The sequence below is a fragment of the Argiope bruennichi genome, chromosome 6 (genome assembly GCF_947563725.1).
Source record: "Argiope bruennichi chromosome 6, qqArgBrue1.1, whole genome shotgun sequence".
NCBI lineage: Eukaryota > Metazoa > Arthropoda > Arachnida > Araneae > Araneidae > Argiope > Argiope bruennichi.
In genome coordinates, this window is record NC_079156.1 from 84,645,106 (window position 1) to 84,666,475 (window position 21,370).

General features: G+C 25.4%; 1 protein-coding gene across 1 annotated transcript; it reads right to left on the reverse strand.

Moving 5' to 3' along the window:
• Positions 1–325: 325 nt before the first annotated feature.
• Positions 326–21,192, reverse strand: LOC129971645 (SEC14-like protein 2). Its single transcript, XM_056085596.1, has 12 exons — positions 20,974–21,192; positions 16,471–16,540; positions 15,922–15,965; positions 14,752–14,814; positions 12,785–12,878; positions 11,230–11,324; positions 10,936–11,014; positions 7,973–8,053; positions 7,812–7,898; positions 4,765–4,859; positions 3,892–4,192; positions 326–926 (listed from the first exon to the last, which is right to left on the reverse strand). Exons 1-12 carry the CDS (start codon positions 21,034–21,036, stop codon positions 820–822), a joined length of 1,179 nt encoding a protein of 392 aa, XP_055941571.1. The 5' UTR covers positions 21,037–21,192; the 3' UTR covers positions 326–819.
• Between the last annotated feature and the right edge of the window lie 178 nt (positions 21,193–21,370).

Sequence of the window (21,370 nt, forward strand, 5' to 3'; positions counted from 1 at the left end):
CAAGAAAAGGCTTAAAAAAAACTGTTCTTTAATCCAACAGCCATAATCATAAAAATTCTTTGCTAAATTTCTTGAAAATTAATCACTAAGTTACAGACCACAAGCAAAATTTATAGATTTAGAGAATATATTAAAAAAAAAATTGTTAAATTAGAAAATATACATCAAATATGCTTTAATACTTAAAAGCTGCTTAGTTCAAATAACATATAAACATGTAAAACTAAATACTAATGAATGAATAGTTAAAAAGTATGTTATTGCTTTTGAAAGTATTATAATAATAGTATAATAAATAAGAAAATTCCTTTGCAACCGAACATATACAAATATTTTATATTTACTGCTTTTCAATTTAAGAAAAAATTTAGAAATACACTAAACATAGCAATATATGCTACTATGAAATCTAATAGTACAGATATATTTTTAATTTATAACTTTTATAATGAACTATATTCTTTTGCAAGAAAAGTTGGATAAACATCTATGTCTCCACTTTAACAATGCTTTTTTAACACAAACTCTTGTACCTTACTTTTCAAACAACTGTTATATATTTTGCATAATACAACTTTGCATCAAAAATTGGTTATTTTTTAAAAACCTAAATAAATAATAAATTAAAGTTTTGAACAATTACAGAAAAATGGGTTTTACAGTTTTAATTTAAGATAACAATGCACTTAAATATTAATTCTCATCAGTGCAAGAACTATAAACACTGGAATTTGTTCAAATATAATTAACACGAATATGGATAAACATACAATTATGAGAGACAACTGAAATATGAAATTAATGATATATTTTCTTTGCTTAGTTATAACTCATATTTTTCCCATTATTTGGAGGTATAACTTGGACTTGATACAGGATATGCTTACGTCGACACCAACTGAAGGAATTATCAAACTTCAAAATATCTGAAAAGAATTAAAAAGAATAGAATGAGAAAGAGAATATACAGCTTAATATTTATACATTTCATATTATATTAAAAATTTTAGCTATTGCACAAAAAAAATCATATTTATTGTTATTTTTTAATAATTTATATGATTTTTTTAATACGTGCCTTATATGAAAACTACCTATTTGCAGTAGTTATCCTGCAAGACAAGATCTTGATAAAATTTCATCATTACCTTTCTTATCAATAGCTCCAAGAATCTCTCATTAGTCCTTAAATTATATATATTTCCCAGAATAATAAAAGCAAAATGATATAATGTAATGGTGAGGATGTTATGTAATGAATGTAAAGGATATAATGTAAATTACTGTAGATAGAAATAAACTAAAATTATTTTCTCCTCATAATGAAGATGCTTATGCACCGATAGCTGACACTCTTTATGGGCTGATAGTCCAGTTTCTTACTCGTGTTCAATTTCAGATGTGACATCTTTTCTCGTACCAGTAGCTTCAAATTACACGAAATCATAAATGAAATTTTCTATTTTTCTTGCTTTATTGAAGACAAAGGAATTACGTAAACTTTTAATTAAACTATAAACAGCGGTAAGAAATAATTCCAGTTATCCAAACTTGTTTGGATAACTAGTGTATAGTGTATTAATTAGCTATTTGAATAACTCTACTATAAAGCATTCAGGCTTCATCATAAAGAACAAATATAATGATAACTTTTTTTTTCTTTTCTGAAAATTGCTACTCTTTGGAAGTTACGATCAGAATTTTTTTTCCACTTCCATCAGAGCACCATTTATTGCATTTATGTTTTGAGAATTCTCATTTTGTCCATGATACCACAATACTTAATTCTTGTGTTAGGATCAAAAGCATTTTATTAGCTTAGAGAAGGGAATGTACTTTTGCTTTTTGGCTCATTGAATGATTTTTTTTTCATACAGTCATTCATTATTTGCTTTAATTTTTTTTTTTTTTTATCTGTTTGCTTTCTCAGAATGAGAAACGTAAATGAAGCACTGAATTTTACAGGACCTTAAAAACATAAAGGTATATGTTCTTACTATAAGAAAATTATGTAATTCTTGGGGATTCTTCAACTCCCCCCCCCCCAAAAAAAAGACGCATATTAGGCTTGATATTTATAATGAATATATCAGTCATGATGGCTAAGAAATGTTCAATTATTATACTGGGATAGGAAAAAATTTAGAAAAGAATGCAGATGGGGAATGCTGCAAGCAAATTATAAATATTTTCAAGAAATATATGTTTTAATTTTTATTGAGAACTTTACCGATACAGTACAATAATTAAGTGAATTAAACCAAAACAACATCCCCAAACTTTTATTCAACAAAAAAGATTTTCGTAAATTGATATAAAATTATATATTATATATGCATAACATATAAACCCTAAAATACTTTTTTACTTTTTATATAAAAACAGTCTACAATTAATAAGTAGTCAAGAGAATATTTTTTTAGTGAGACAACATGAGAAATATTAGATGAAATATACAATAATAACTACTTTAAAAAATGACAAAAAGATAAAAACATAAATAAGTTCAAATGCAAGTAAAAACAGCAAATAACATCAACACTAGCATGCAATTTGAGATTTGGCTTCCCCAAACCCTTTTTTTCTTCTTCTGAATACTGAGAGTTACCTATAAATTCTGATTAATTTAATTTAAATTTAAAATTTAACTGGTGAATTATTAAATACTGCTTGTTTCTCACTGGAATGTCATTTACTAATTTATATTATATAGACTATTTTCAAGAAGTCATTAGTCAAAATTATAAAATTTTAATGAATTTGTTTTAATAAATTGAACTAATAAATTCTGGAAATTGTACACATTCCATTAGCAGTTGAGCATTATTTTATGTATCTGGAATGTTCTGAACATTTTCAGTGGAGAAGAAAGAAAAATCAACTGATAATCATTGCTCATTTATTACCATTCAACTGTTTTCCCTTTCATTGAAAATAATGAATTTTGTAAGCATGTACAGTATTTTTTGTTTTTGTTTTGAAAGAAGAATTATAGTTGGAAGTTTCAAAAGAAAAATATCAAGTGAATTATATTACTTTTTAATAAACTGAAAATTAAATCCAACCTGAAAGGAAAAGGTTTATTTACATATGCATATTTAGATTTTTTTAAAAAAAATTGAAATTCTATGGGGGGGGGGGACTTTTATTCACCACAGACCATATTTCAACAGAAAAAAAAAAAAAAAGAAACATCCTATTACATCTTATCATTAGTACTACGAGTACTGTCAGTATTGAAGATCATTGCTAAGTAAATACAGAGCCTAATATTATCTTTTGATTATTTGAAGGCTATTTCTAACATTTATTAAATAAAACAGATGTATAAAGCATAATCAGCTTCAATGATTGGATTAATTTCAAAGTTTTATTTGCATTATTTATTATTTTTTGCAATAATTTATCTAATCTTTAGTTTTTCCAAATTTCAGAAGGACAGGCAAAAATTTGAATATTGCATGATTATTTGTTGAAGAAAAAACGACTATTGCAAATACATTATTTAATGCACGAGAATCTCATACTAATTAAATAAAACTAATAATGATTGGCCAATAACAACGAATAACCAAACAAAAAAATTAAAGTATTTAAAAAATTATTCCCAAAGAAATAAAACTAAATATAATAAATTCAAGAATAAAGTAATACACATAATTTCATTTCCTTGTAGTAACAAAAGTGCAGTTTTAAAATATACATTATATGATTTAAAACCAAAAAGTTTATGATTACTCTTTAAAATGTTCAGTATTTTAGCTAAACAAATTATATCTATTTTTCAAATGAATAAATGTTCATTTCAAAATATTTCTAAGAAATTATAAAATAAAAAATACATGCTATAACACTTTTGAAAGAAAGAACAATCATTCTACATTTACTTACATTTTCCTGGTTTGTCACAAACTAACATTCCATCTTCTGGTACCAAATGACAATTGACACGTTGCAAAGGGACCAATTCCTCTGCAATTCCACCTTCTGGTCTAAACCAAACACTAAAGCCAATATCATAATTTTCTGTTTGAAATTCCCAAGTCAGAGTTGAGCCAACATCAGTTACAGTGAGTTCAACAGGATAGACAGATTTTTTCTCAACTGTGATTTTTGTTAAATCAGTATCTGTTGACAAACGTCGACTAGGGGCAGTGTAAAATGAGGCAGGAACTTGCCCTCCCATAAGAACCTATTAAGAAATTTGATAGTTTGTTCTTAAAAGTTATCACTTCATTGAAAAAAAATTGCACATAGTTTAAGAAATTCAAAATTTTTTCTTTTCTTATAAAAGACAATCCATTTTGCATATATATTCTCATGGTCATTTCATTTGCATTTGAAAAGCATATTAATATTGAATATTTATATATAAAAAAATTCAAGTGGATTTTTAGATGGATATTATATTTAAACTATAATTTAAGATAACTTTAATCTTTATGGTTAATTTTTTTTAAATAGCTTTCAAATAAAAAATTATTTTTTCTTCTGCATAAATTTCAAAATCATGGCATGTACAAAATTTATCAATCTATAAAAAATTAAATGGAACAAAAATCTTCATTTTCAAAACTTAAATTTCATATAGATATATAATTTCAAAAATTTAAGGTCTCATATAAAATATTATGAGGATTTTAATAAATCTTCATTTAATACATTTAAAAGAGTTAAAGTGTTATCAAGAAACAAACCTCATTGAAGAGGATAAAAATTGAGAAGATATAATTTTCAATAAATTTTATAATAAACTCTACATACCAAAGGCCTATCTTCAGGATCTGGTTTAGTTCCTCCCCACTGGCTAGGCAGCTCACTTGGATCAATATCTTCAAACACAGCACTTTTCCATGTTTCTGAAAATATTCTTTCAATTAACTTATCTGTATTTTTCCTGCTGATAAGAGTTATAAACCAAAATCTGTATATAAAATTATAAAATTATGTACTTTAATTTTTTGGCATGGTTTCATAAGGGGCCTTTTGAGGGACTTGTTAATTAATTGAAAGCTAATCATGAGCGAAATCTCTGGCACTCCCATAAGTTGGCTATTGTCACATCTCTTTTAAATTAAAGGTAACTACTATTATCTAAAAAAAAGTACACTGTACAATAAAAAATACTGTCAATCTAAAACCAAAGTTTAATATTTTTTTAATTACAAATTTTTCAAAATAATTAAAGATTTTTCAAAATAATTAAAGAAAAAAGACAAATAGCACTTGCAATTTAGAGATACAAAACTGCAATTTATTTGAAAAAAAAAAAAAAAAACTTACAGGAATCTTTGCATTAGTACAAATTAATTCACAGAATAACAAAATATAACTGTATGAAAATATCTGAAAATGTTTTATTCTTAGAATACTCTTTCTAACTTTTATTAGGTTAAAAATTGATGAGCATAATAACATGAAAATTTGAATGACTTACAATAACTTTCTTACCTTTTCAACAATTGCTTTTATCTTATTAAAGAAGTCAGTTGTAAAACATTCTTGAGCAAAATTTTATTCTCCAGAAAAATGAAAGCAAACAAAAGATAAAAAGCTACAACAAAAAGCAAATAAAATTAATTGAAAAGAAAATATAGTAAATATATTACAAATTAGGAGCATCTATAAAATATATGCTAAAGAACCAGTCAAATATATTTCGATTTACACAAATAAAAATCTGATAAGTTTTTCTAATAACGCAAATAAAATCAAATTCATTATGTAAATAAGGAGGAAAATAAATTAAAACAGAATTCCTTTAAAATAAAAAAATAAACTAAAGAATATTCATATGATGTATTAGAAAAATTCAACATTTTATACTCAGTGTTTTGTGATATAGCATTTGTAATATTGCTTTCCAGCACAGGTTTTTTTCCATCGTAAGGAAAATAGTTTTATGGACAGCTCTGATGAGTAGTAAAAGGATGTTGGATTAATGACCTCAGGCTTTGGCGATGATTTGGCGACAAAATATAAGATTATGAAATATCAAGGAATTTTCAGAATAGGACTATTAGAATGCAAATAAATGAAATGGTTCCATAATTTTATGCATCCTGATATGAAAGCTATAAAAATATTGATTTAGCTGGAATCGATCAGTTGGGTTGAGCTCAAGTGATAAGTGAATTGAGTATTTAGTCATGTGCTAAGTAGTGTAGTCTAGTACTGAGACAGCATTGAGTCATGTGCTGAGCAATCAGGCAGTGATGAGTTGAGCATTGCATCTGCAATATTGCTGAAGTGGATAGATAGTGGATAATAGCAGATGTTTGAATGATGTAAAAACTTGTGTGAAGTCTTTCAACTTAGTGAGTTTTCTCTGACCACTTTGTGGTATCACATTTGTTTACTACCAATTCGCTATGTGTTGCTGTATGCTATAAATTTTGTTCTTCTATATATTCAACTTCTTTTGTGATCTGTATGTTTGTATAGAGTAAACGTCTTTGTTATTGAATCTGTAGGACTGTTTTACCCTACACCCACTACATCATATCTGTTGATTTTGTGAATTTTACAAAGAAGTTTTTTTCTAATAATATACTTTAAAAGACTATATTTTATTTTAAAAATTAATAAAAATGTAGTTAAACACCACTACCTTTTAATCAAAACCAATTAAAATGGAGAAATGTCAAATCTCCTTGATTGCCCTAGACATCTTAATTGTGATAAAGAGTAAAATTCGTACAATCTTTCAATACAAATTTTTAAAAAATTAAAAACAGTATAGAAATTTCTAAAGATACAAAAAATTATTACATATTGCTGTTTTAAAAAGGTACTACCCAAGATTTGATTTATTAATATTTTAATACTACAGGATCATAAATAAAACAGCACAAAAATAAATAAAAATTATATATTTGAATTAATGAATAAAATTAAAGTTCTAAATTCATGCAATTTCAATTGAAGTAATGTCTGAAATTGGAATTTTCTATAAATTAAAATTTAACAATTAACAAAGATTTTTTAAAATATTAAGTTACAATAAATGTCAATACCAATGTTACAATAAATGCTGAGACTCATGCCAATTAAAGTTGATAGTTTTCCGACATCTGCTTGGAACTATGAATGTGCAGATCAATTTAAATAAGTTATTCTAGATGAACAGAAAAAAATCTTGATATAAAATATCTCCAATTATTTAAAGAGTAAAAGTTCAGAAGACATGCTGTTTAGTTAAGATTTTAAACATATATTATTTCTGGTGAAGATATTTTAGGGAAAGAATAGAATCTTAGCTTTAAATGATGCTATTATAGAAGTCAGACAAATTTAAATTAAAAAGTGTAGTATCCAAATTTTTGATTTGAATCAAGCCTTTTTAGATTCAGATTTTTTATACATGGCACAACTAAGAAAGCATTGTCTTCATGTAAGAGGTGACTTACAAACACTAAGGATTAAAAAGAGTCCCATTTGTTTAGCAAGCATATTATTAAAAATAAAAAAAAAGGAAAAAAAAAAGAGTAAGTGTGGATGGAGATTCCAATAGAAGTAGGAAAAAAGGCAAAAGCATAATCAATGCCAGATTTCATAATTTTAGAATAGGATTTTTCTACTACAATGCAGTAGAAAAAAAATTGTTGATTCAGCAAAGCTTGAGAGGAATATATGGAGTATTATTTAATGATGCAATTGAATTGAGGAAGCCATAATAAAAAGGAATGGAATTCTCATATAAATTAAACATCAGAAAATGTAGTTGAGAAAAGATTTATCCATACATAAATTTTTGATATTTTTGCTGCATTATATTAAACAAAAAGTAATTGAAATACCATTTAATATACCTTTGACATATACATGTATCTTCTTAGCAGTTTCCTCACTCAAAAAAGGTTTTATCAGTGCATATGCCATTGGGAAAAATGCAGGAGCTGTAATAAATAAATAAACATTAGAAACAATTTTCCATGAAAATTCCATAACTGATAGCAATGTAAATGCTTACCATTAATAACATATGCCTTTTTCAATCTTTCTGGGTAGTTATCTTCAAAGACCTTAACAAGATGAGTCATCATGTCAACAGCTGAAATCGCAAACATGAGTTGTGAGAAATTATATATAAAGATGTAGCCAGAAATTTTTTTTTAACAACTGATTTAAAAGAATATTTTTCTTTTTTTATTTGAGCAGCAATAATTGAAAATTTGTTAACTATACCATCAATACTATCAACATAAACCTTTAAAATGAGATATGAGAACAAGTAAAAAATTCCAAGTTCAAATTTGTATTCTTAGATTAAAAAATTTCAAGTATAACTACTTCTGTTGACTAATGACTGATTAAAAATTTTAATCATCTTAATCTAAAATATTTGTTGGTTTGGTTTTTATATCCACAATTTATATCTTGAAAGTGATTCTATTCTTCAAATAAGATATACAAGTGATGATGATGCTAATCTCGACCATTCTCAGCCTTGGGTTGTTTTTTAAAATTGTTAAATCTTCATCATCTTGAAATTCTGCAATAGCTGCGTAATCAGAGATGGTGTGAAGATAATAATTCTGGAAAGAGCATCTACAACAACACTTTCTTCTTCCTTGACAAAACAAATATTCGCTGAAAATTGAGCAATATAACTCAATTGCCTTGCTTATCTGGGAAAGGCTTTGTATAAATTTCATTGAAAAGTAAAGGTAATAGGTTTTTGGTCTACATAGATGTTGTAAGATCTCCTCCCTAATATGTACCTAAAATGTTTTATTGTGGTGTAGATGGACAAAAGTTCTCGATCATATGTGCTGTGCTTTCTCTGTGTGTCAGTTAAGAAAGGCGAGAAGAAACTTAAAGGACACATCTCTTCCCGGTCAATTTGATCAATGATGTCCCCTACAGCTTTATCTGAAGCATTGCATGCGAGAGATATAGCATATATCTTTGGTCCATGTTAGCGGTATTTTACTATTTTTGCATCTTCCACTGAGTAATGAGGTTAGAGGTTGTTGAAGCTTGGCGCATTTGGGGATGAAGCAGAGATAAAAACTAATCGTACCTAAGAACATGCGCAAGCCGGTGGAAGATGTGGGTTTGGGTATGTTTTGTATGACATCAACTTTTGCCAACAGATATTTTCTATTCATACCCTATCTTAAACAGGGATTAGAAGCACAAGAAAATTAATCACGTCCAAATCTTTAATGTAGTGGATATTTTATGTTAATCTTTTACCTGTAATAAACTATTAAATATTTAAATGAGCAAACTTAGATAACACGATGCTTAAGAAAAAAGAACACAACTCATTTATTTTTATCAAAACAATAATCTATGTTGCCATCTTACAAACATTAAAACATACAGAAATTATAAATAAGATGAAGAGGAAACAGGGCATTACAATTGCAATTCTGATGTTTCAGACTCAAACAGAAATGGTGAAAAAATTTACTTCCAAGCTATACTAAAGTTTGTAACATTAAAGAAGGGGGTAAAGTAAAATTGGAGAGAAAGGCAAATAAAAAAAAATATGACACTGTACATTAAAAGACAAGAGAGTTATTTATTCCTTGATTAATTTTACTTTCACTAATTTCCTACTTATACAATAAGATTAAATTTTGCAATAATTTGTTCTAAAACAATCATTTTTAGAGAAAACTAATTTTAAATATTTAGTCCATAAGTCTTAAACATTATTTAACATTAACTTTCTTAAACATTTAGTTTTAAATTAACAATAATTATTGTATGCTTATATAATAATTTTCTTTATAAATAATGAATTTTGTATTAAAGATTGCATATTTGCTAACTACTTTTCAGGGAAGAAATTTTTAATTTTCCAGTAATTAATTCCTAATTGAATCAACAATATTAAATGAAAAATTAATCAACTAATATTGAGTCTCATAAATACAACATTGTATATAAATCAAAAAGAAATAATTTCATTGGAAATACAAGTCAGATAAAATATGGAAAACAATAGCAACAATTTTAAAGTTAGGAGTAAAAATACTGCAATAATTTAGCTTTGAACTATTAAAGTAAAAACCACAAAAAAAGGCTGTTGCAAAGGGAACATTCCATATTTTGCCCAAACTAAAGGCTAAATGTATTAAAGTTTATAATGCAAAACAGGATTAGAAAAAATTTGTTATTCATTATAACTGAATCAAGATTAAAAGTTTTATAAAATTGGAAAGGAAATTTGTACATTTTAAAAATTTTGGTTCATTTGTTTCACTTAGGATGACAAGATATTTTTTGAATAAAATATAATAATTTTATGTCATCTTTAAATAAGGAATTTACGTCACAATATATTTAATCAATGGCAAAATGAGGACAAACTGCTTGGGAAGCAATACATAACTATGAAATCAATTACCAATAGAATATTTTCCTATTTGTTAAAAGAGAAGATTATGGTCTGGGCGAAATGACTTGAAGACACATGTTGTCTTTTATATGGTTTATTGGTAACATCAACAACAAAGGGACATTATTACACCAAAGTGTAATAGGCCTAGAGAACATAAAATTTCTCAGGAGAGAGTGAGGGCCAAGATCCCATTCCCCCTAGTACAGGAGTCAAGTTTGCTTCTACTGGAAAAAAAAATATACTAAACAACCCTCCTCTCCTTTGAGAAGACTGGAGATGAACCAATGAAAAACATTTAATAAATGAAAAAAATGAACATTTTATGCCCAGGATTCCTAATAAGAAAAATACAGAAAAATGTGCCTAACAATATAAGAAAGGTATGAAATACAGTTTTATCAGGTGAAACAAAATTATTACACTTTTAACCCAAAATTTCAATGATTTTGAAAACCTTAACAACATACTCCAAATAAGATTAATAAATACCACGTTATTTCATTTCCCATCATATTTTCATAAGATAAAGGCTTTGAAATACTGGATACTATGACTGCATAAATAGAACAATTTATTACCTGGCTTCCAGGCAACTTGCTTCATTGTAAAATTGTCCATGTCAAAAATAATGCTATGAGTCTCAATTTTCTTGCCAAGCTAAAAATCACAAATAATTTATAAAAAGGGAAATATAACCAAGCAGTAAAAAAACTAAAAAAAGCACTTTCATAAAAGGAGTGAAATCTTTTGTTTTCTATTTTTTCAGTCAAAAGTTAAAACATCTAATAGATCAATATTCCCCACATAACTTATATGCTCTTAAAAGATTTAAGTTTTATTATAAAAAAATTGAAATCACATATTTTACTCACTTCTTCTGTTTGATCTTTCATATCTTGTTCACTAATTTCCATCAATTTTACAACATATTTGATGAATTCCGATTTTTTCACGGAATAAAACATACCTAAAAAATTACAACATAATTTATAAGGATGAATGACATATCAAAACCAGTGTTTTTACATTTTCTTTATCCTTATTAATTTTTTTTTTTTCATATACCGGCCACTACAGATATCTAATCCAGATATACACATCTTTAAACACAAATTAAAGAATAATTAAAGTCTGCCAAATTGAGAAGACAAATATGTGCTAGGTTCTGGCATGGCTTTTCATATCAAAAATTAGAAATGTAAAAGATATTTATCAAGGAATTACATTTTTAAAAAAATGTTTCTTTTCCTATCAGTAGTCCAAATTTTTAAATTTCTTTTTACCAAGCATTGTTATATCTATTAAATTTCTTATAAGTTTTTCAGAAATTTCATGGCTTTTCACTTTTATAAGAAGATGACATAAGTCGTTCACATCATCAACACTCCATGGAAGATAAAGTAAACAAAAGAACACAAGAACAAGATAAAGTATCCCTCTCCAAAATAAAGTAAACAAGGCAGACAATGGATTTTTTACATTACAATCACTTAACCAATCATGCTAAGAATATGCATGAAATTTTTTTACTGTTATTGATTTTTCCTGCTTAAGGACTTTAATTTCAAAACTAGAATAGAGTGACCTGTATTTTTATATACAATTTTTCACTAAGTGAAATTCATAAAATTCGTGAAAATATAATTTTTTAAAAATTTGAAGAGTTTAAAATTTTTTTATATTTAATAATTAATAAAAATTAATTCTTTCTGACAAAAGTTTTTATACAAACGACATTTTAGAAAATTATCTAGGTACCTTTTTTGGACATAATTTCTAATAAAAGAAAATGAATATTCAATAAACCAAATATATTTTCATCAAGGCAACAGAAATTGAAACAAAAATTCTTGACACCAATGAGAAATAGCAGGAAAGTAATAAAAGAAAAATACTATGAAAACAAAGGCCGATAATTTCTAAATTCAAAGTGAGAAAAGGTTGCTTTCAGTCCTGAAATCAAACAATCAATTAAACATAAAAAAGTTTTCATGTGCAATAAGACCTGACAAACTATTCTTGCTTACAGATTAATTTTCTTTATTCTCTTTGTGTTTTTACTCTTAGGGATTTCTCCCCTCATTTTCACTGATCACCAAATCTGCAGAGTGAAAGAGTAAGAACAGAGCATTGAATTCTGAGAGGAAAAATAATTAGTAAGATGTGATTAAAAAAAATTATCAGTGATTCTGGATTGGGGATTAAGGCACAAGACACTGCTGATGAGGAAAATGATTAAAAGCTTATCTATGGTTAAAAGACATTTACATACTTTTTCACTCGAAACATATATTTTAAGAAAACTACAGTAGCTATTCACTAAAAATATAATGAATACTTTCAATGCAATTAATAAATGATGCAAATATATACAAATATTTAAATTCAGTAAAAGATATTCAAAAAAGGACTTTAAAAAATAATTACCTTTAATATCCATATGACCAAAGGGTATAATCCATACAGGACAACCTTCCTTATCATGCCCAACTAAACCACCTGGGAAATATTTTGCAAGTACCTTGGAGTAAAAATAAAATTACTATAAATTATAACACTGCTGCCTTGAGGTAATTATAAACATATTTAGTAAGAAGTAACACAGTAAAATTCATAATATTGATGCTTTTTATCATAATTAAAGACTATTCATTTCAAATTTTGTATCAAACATATTTCGACCCATAAGATGACATAAGAGAAGAGTTCACTTTTTAACAATTTCTATCATTTTATATTATGACACGCTGGCTAACATTTAATATTTTCATTAAAATATAGAAATCTAAACCAGACATACATTTCTTCTTAATTTCCTAATATAACAGTTTTCAATATCAGTAGTAAGTAGGGGTCAATGATTTAATTTTGATAAGCGTTGAATTTGATATTTTTAATATTGTGTACAATATTTTGAAATTCATGGTTCAGTGTTGACTACAATATTATAATTTTAGAAATTAAAATGATAAATTTAAATCAAATATTTTTAATATTTACATTTAAAAGGGCCATCATTTTTTTTTACTTACTACTTGCAAACATTTATTAAGTAAAGAGTATTATGGATACCTATTATAATCATCTTATAGTAAATGAATCAAAAACTAGTCAAACAGTTCAAAATTAGTTTTGAGAGATTAGAAACACCTTTATTATTAGCCAATGCATGGCTGCAAGTAGGCGCTAATATCATATGAATATCATCGAGTGTTCACTTTATACTTTAAATGCAACAAAATTAATGAACATTTTTTTTATCCTAAAAAGATTTTTACCTTAGACCAATGCTTGGCAACAGCAATGTAAGAAACAAATACATATAAATACACTTTTATTTATATTCAAACAAATAAACTAAAACAATTGTGTGAAGAAAATATTTTAAATTTGCATTTAATATTGCTCATTTAAAGCCCCAATCCCTAAAACGATGATTATACATTGAAAATCTCCCTTTTTCTTTGCCTTTACATTTACATTGTTGCTGAGCAAAGATTTGTTGAATGTTTTTCAAACATCAGACTATATATATAAAAATCAGATAGGCATTTAAATAAAATATTCTTGCTTTATGTTCAGCAATATAAAATAAAATCAATTGAGAACCAATAGGAGGATATTTTGTCAATCTTGCTACTGGGGACATTTCTAAAAATAAATTTGAAATCCTTTTACAAGAGTTATAAATGTTATAACTACATAATACAAAAAGCATTTCAATTTTTCACCTAAGCATAGTGAGAAGAATAGTATTACCTGTCGAAAATTCATAAGCAGTTGTGGTGGCAAATTTCCTTATTCCCACTTCCTTCAAACTACATAGAAAAGATTGGCAACGGCCAAAATTCGCATATCAAACTCTTTTTCTTTTGAAATTTATAAGATAAAAGACCAAGCCAAAAATTTTGCTTTCTTTCAATAGTTTTCAATGAAATTACGAAATTGCTTTCAATAGGTTCAGTAATAAATATTTATAATTACATTTAATCCTTATAGAATATTTCCTATCTTATTCAAGAATTTAAGATCCATTAATGAGACAACAGTAGTGCATAAAAAGTAAGCTTTATAATATCTTTTAATATAACCCAAAACTAAATCCACTTCTCCTATATTAAAATTAAACTTTAACAATTATATATTTCATTTGTCTACATAGGGAATTAACACTAAATATTATTTGATTAAAGCAAATAATTTCTTTAAATTTCTTATTTAACATCATTTTATAAATTTTCATTATGTATTAAAGCTTTAAAACTATTGACTGTTCATTTTATAAGCATTTAAAAATATTTTTCTAAAGCAAAATTACTTTTTTTACTCTGTTTTAAATCATAAAAGTGAAATTTATTATGAATCATAAATCATTAATAAAAAAAAAATCGTACTTCATGAGGTTCATAGTCATCAATTAGAGATTCAGCTCCAATCTGTTTACGCCATTGTAAACTCTAGGTAAAAAATAAGTTGGTATCAAAAGCCATAAGTTTTATTCAAATACAAATAAAAGTTCTAATTTTAAATAAATTTAAAGAATTACAAATATATTTTTTCAAGCAGCAAATTTAAAAAAAAAGTGCAAAATGTCAAGACATAGTTTAATATATTTCTTCTATATAAAATAACAAAATAAGGTTCTAATAACTAATCTAATCTAAGACATTTAATTATAAGAAAAAAAGCATTCACCACTTTATTTTAAAGAACAAATGATCTGATACTGCAGAAAATGGAATGAATTTCTCAACATAATTTATAACATTACATGAAATATTTAAAAAGAAATCTAGTATTTATATGGATCATTCAAAATCAAAACTAAGTCTTTTTTTTTTTTACAAAAGGATGAATTAGCATTAATTTTTTTAAAAAATAAACATTCATTTGATATTTCAGGTTACTTTAGAAGATAGAAGTGAATTCTTAATAGACACAAACAAATTGGGTAAATATTAATTGTGTGAACAGGAAATTTTCAAACTATATACTAGAATATTTTTGGTCATATATATAATTTTGAACAAATAGTACACTAATACGAGAATAGCTTAGCTGTTTTGTAACTCCTTAAAAAACATTATAGTTAAATTTTTAAAAAATGAATAATAAAACAGAAATTTTGCAAAAATTATATGTTTAATATACAATTAATAAAGGAATACAATCTTTTTAATAAATAATAACTATGAAAATAAGTAAAAGAATTTAACGCTAAATGATTTTTAAAATCAAGAAAATAGAATTTAAAAAAATACTCAAAAACATAAATCTGCCACTTAGAAAACAGTTAATTTAATGCAATGATATTTCTAAAGTTAAAATTTACAAAAAATGCCAATATACAGCTAATAATTAGAAAAAAAAAATACTATCTCTCCAAGTGTTTATTTGCTATATTTTGAATTCTAGAAAGTACAAATGTGCAATATATACTCAAAGAACTTCATTTATAAATATTGCTTAGTTGAGCAAAAGTCCTTTTACAAAATATATGAAAAAGAAATAAAAATGTCATAAAAAAAGATGTTACATAAAAATCATACAGAGACAACACTTACAGTTCTAAGCATCTGTACAGCATCAGTAACATTAAATTTCCTAGCTGAAAACGAAACATAATTAAAGCATCATTCAGTTGTCAATATATAACAATATAGATCATAATAAAAATAAAATTAAAAATATTACAGTAAAGACTAGAACAGACTTGCTTGGATCAAGGTCTTTAAACCTTCATTTTAAGTATTAGGTCAAACAAAAAAATCATGGCAAAATAAGATAAACAAAAATGCAATATAATATGATAGCTTTAAAATAATATATTTAAACTTGTCTAATCAACTTATATGTAACAAGTTATAATTTTATGCATTTAGATTTTTAAAGAAACTCAGACAAAGATAAACATGAACCATATTCTGATCAATTTTTCCTCCTTAAATACAAAAGGCTAGTAAAAGAATAGAAATTTTTGAACATGCAAATGCTTATGTGGATTTTAAAACATATCATTACAATGGCAAAAACATTTTTTTATTACATTTAGATTAGTAAAAGGTAACAAACTGGTAACTAAGACACTTTAAATCTAAACTAAATCTGTTTACCTCGGAGCCACCTTAAACAAAAATAGTCATCATGTTCTGGTCTTAAGATATCTTCCATAGAAGATCGAAACTGCAAAGAAATATTTAAGACATTTAATTAAATCATTCAATTTAAATTAGTAAAGTAAAAAAAAATTAGGTAGTATTTCAAATTTAATAGCTGAAAAATAGCATGTGAAAAATTTTGTACAGGAAATATTAGGCATTCTAATATTTAACAGAATTAAATACCATAAAAATATGCTTCAAAGAGAATGAGAATTACATTTATTACACTCAACATATTTTTCAGAATTCAAAATCATCAAGTATTATACTCAAATTCAGAATGTTTGAGAAGCATGAAACAAAAGTCCTGATAAAATAAAGACAAACAAAGATATAGTTTAATATAAAAGAAAGATTTAAGCGATACTATTTTATAAAGAAAGGGATATGAAAAGATTTAATTCATTTAATTTTAGTAGAATTTTTCAATCAGGAATAGTTATAAAATTATTAGTTCAGAAAATTCTATATTTCCTGAAGAATTTCAATATCAATTTTTCTCTTAATAAGAATAAAAAGAACTGTAGCACAAATTTCTTGGAAGAGTTTTTTATTTTTAAATTGTAAGAACAATAACTATTTTTCATAACCTACTTAGGTACTTTACCGTTAGCCGGGCGCAAGCGAAAAATCACCAAATGTAGAATTTTGCCAAATTTCTTACGCCAAATTCGTGTTTGGTTCACAATCCGTTAGTCGGGTGCAAGCGAAAAATTGCCAAATAATATAGAATTCTGCCAAATTTGCCTTTGGTTCACAATTGGCGACATTTGAGCCCGGCTAACAGAAAAGTACCCCTACTTAATTTGAAATAGAATTCAAAAAGTTTATAGCAGCTTATTAATTTTGTAATTAGGAAAAAAGAAGAATTATAACGTTATTTATAATATACAATTCTAAAATTATTAATGGTATGCATTATGTAGGGTTAATGACAATTATTTAAATCGACTTTACTAGTGTGATTACACTACTTTCCCTTTCCTTATTAAGAGCTTGTGAAAACTTGGAAACAAAATTTAGTTCAAAAATTCATTTTTAACTTCACTGTTTTACTTACTTTATTTCATAAAACATTATTAAAACAATCATAAAATATTACTAAGTCAAAAATTAATATCAATGAAACCAAATGGTAAAATTTTTACAACAATATTACGAATAAACGTGTTAGAAAGGTAAGGAGATTACTTTTATACTAAATACCGATTCTAGCGACCAACCAGTTTGCTGGAATTATTATTTATATATCATTTTTAAAGAAATTTTATAATTTGATTTTGATTGTTTCCTCAGCAAAGTACTATTAAGCTTTAAATTTTGATAATCATCTAACTCTCACTGTTTAGAGGACGTCAGAGTTATGACTGTGTCATCACCTCTCTAACTTTCTATCATTTCATCAAAAATGTATTTAATTCCATACTAGAAGTGATTAGTGACAGATTTCCAACTAGACAGTTGCCTAAGGCCAATGCTTTCAGAAAACACCACAAATAGACATTTTTTAAAAAATTATTTCCCTAGTGGACAAAGAAATAAGTTTGCAAAAAAAAAAAAAAAAAGAATCGTAAAAATATTACATACATTCATTACATACATATTCATATAATATTTGTTTAATTACTAGAACATTAATAAAACTAAACGTCTGCTTCTGTAATATTCTGTACATATGTGGATACTGGTGGTTTGAAGTTACAAGATAAATAAAAACAAACATATTACACAAAGTTGAGTTGAATTTTTTAAAACTGAAGTTTGGTATGTACACTAAAAAATAAATTTTGTGATTTACATAAGGTATCTGAGGATTATTCAATCAAAAGTTTCTTTGTTTAAAAAAAAAAATCCAGTATACTACAAAAAGAAGGAGAATGTAAAACTAAAAGGCAATAATTTAAAAGTTTAAAAATGCATGCATCATTTAAAAAAAAATTCAAAATTTATTACTTCTGAAGTTTAGCATCATTTATAATAGCTAAACTAATAAAATTTTTTAATAATGATATGTTTACAAACAAAATTTTTATTAAACATGGGAAATAATACTATAATCATTAATATTGACAGGAAACAAAAATCAAAGTGAAATATTAGTTGTAACAAGGAAATATAATTAGCAGCAACAATCATTTATACTGACAAAAATATTGTACAATCCACTTAGAAACATCCTTAAAGTTATCTAAATTAAGAATAAAGTTTTACAGTAATTTAATTGATATTATTGAAAAAAAAATTTTTTTAACTAGGTAAAAATTCATTACAATAGTATTTTTGAGAATTATCATGGAAAAATACCAAAATCTCGCTTAAATATTAATAGAATAAAATCATTCTAATAATGCACATTATCATTCTTCAAAGTATATGTATTTGGCAGGTCTAGATCATACAATCTAGGTTGCAGAACACAAATACTCACATATACTTTATAATTAAGAGTTTTTTAAAATATTTTAATACAAAAATTTTCTTTTTTTTGTCAGTGTTGTAAATTCTGATAATAAAGGATAAAGTATATAACTTTCCAATAAATTAATCCCTAAAATATTTTTTTTTTTAAATTTCTTGCTCACAATAAACATAAAAGAACTTGGCAATCAAACAGACAAATAAAAAATCTGATAAACAATTGGAAAATATCAATTAATATGCAATGAGACTTTTCTCCCTGCTGAAAGACATTTATAAAATATTTAAAGCAATCAAGCATCATAATCCCACCACTTTTATATTATAAGAGATAACAGATAATTGCAAGACTAGAATTAGCTGTTTCCTATTAGCAAAAAATAGGGAATAATATTGTCAAAATATCTTCATGATTTTGTATGATATTCAGAATATTGAGAACATTTTGGAAATATGTAGTTTCTTGTATTAATACACATAATGCAAATTCAACAAACAGTTATTCAATAATTAATAATTATCAATTACAGCATTAAAATTAGTTCCAAAATTTTAAGAACCATAGAAAATAAAATCATTAAAGATAACAAGATTATAACATATTTCTAAATATATGCTAACTGTGTGTTTTTTCTTCAAAAATTTACACAAAATTTAAGACCTACATATAAATTAAAACTAAAAGAAAAAAAATCCTTCAAATATGTCACCATGAGAACAAAAATATAACCAAGATGATAAAACCGACAGAATATTTCTCAATCAATAAACTAAAATGTACAATGCCAGATGCCAATGACGACAGTTTGTGCTTGAATAAACCTATCTAAAGCTAGCACATTTTTTATCCATTCTTGTGCTGTCAAGTGCTATATTTGTGCTAGTCATATACTCTTTGTCATTTTATAGTTTGATTTAAAGATGAATGAGAAGAGAAATTCTTATAAAGAAAAATTCATACTACTGATGAACACATTTTCTGACATGTCACATATTTCATTTTGAATTCATGTTTTCTTGAATATAAATAACAGAAATCAAAAGTACTTTTCTAATGATATTTAGTAATTGACTGGTTTAGATTGACTAAATAGAAAGATACCTATGTTTTTTAAGAGCATTAGCAGATCCATATACAAGTTGACCTTCATAGTTTAAATTTAGAATAGATAAGTTCCAAAAATTCTCTTCTCATACATGGAAATATACAGTATTCTTAAGATACATTTTTGATACAAAACCGTATAAAAGCTTAATTTGCACCACATTTATTCATGAAATTTTTTTTAAATTTCAAATTTGTAGAATGTGAATAAGGTTATATTTTATGTTATTTTGGACTTTGTTATAATTTTTAATTTGAAAATAAAGAAATTTTGATATATAGCTAATAATATTCTTAATAACTATTAATAATAAATTTTTTTGTCTTAGTAATATATAAAGATTTATTGGACAGAATTTCTAAATTTTATAAAAAAATTTTTTGTCTTAGTAATGCATAAAGATTTATTCGACATAATTTCTAAATTCTATAAAATTTAGTTATAAAAAAGCATAGTAATTTAGTATTAATAATTTAGTAAACTATTTAATAATTTAGTAATATATGAAAATAAATTCAAATTAAAACTATACTCTTACAGTAGTTACTTTTACACTCACCAATAAATTATATATGAATTTTATCAAATTATATAATTTCAAAAACAAAATTAATCTTGACTTCCATTTAACATTTTAGTAATAAATAAAAACGCACATTATAGCGTTTGTAAGTTCTTCCGCCTAAATTCTATTGACCTTATGAAAAATAAGATAAAACACAAAAACACATTCTGTGTTAAAATCGAATATCATAGGCTTTGAGATATCAAATTTAATTTTATTTTTAAATAAACAAATTCAAAATTCTGGAAAGTTACAAAATTAAATTAATTATAAATCAAATACATTTCTCGTACAATTTTATAATGGCATAAAATAATGATAGCATTTAAAAAAAAAAAAAAAAAAAAAAAAGACTATATTTCTTACACTTTCTAAAGCATTCATTTGCTCCTCACTCAAGTCACCTACTCTTCCCGTAGCAGTAGTCATATTAAAAACTTAAAATTGAATGTAAAATTAGAAATATTTAGTTAATCAAGATATATGTACTGCTTTGGAAATATTAATTAATTTAAATTGTTATCCACACACTTAAGGGTGAAATGACCTCAAACTCGAAACCGAATCTATCTGCTGTTGAGTTGAGTTCCCTTGTTAAGCTTCTGCTGCATTCGTCTAACGTCCGCATTGGGTATGATTTACAAATTCAAGACCTTTCGTTTTGGATCTTCAATCGATCAATATTTTTGCAGTAATTTTGTCGTAAAAAATAGGAAGCTTGGTGATTTCCTATACGAATCTTTCATAATTAAATTTCATACTG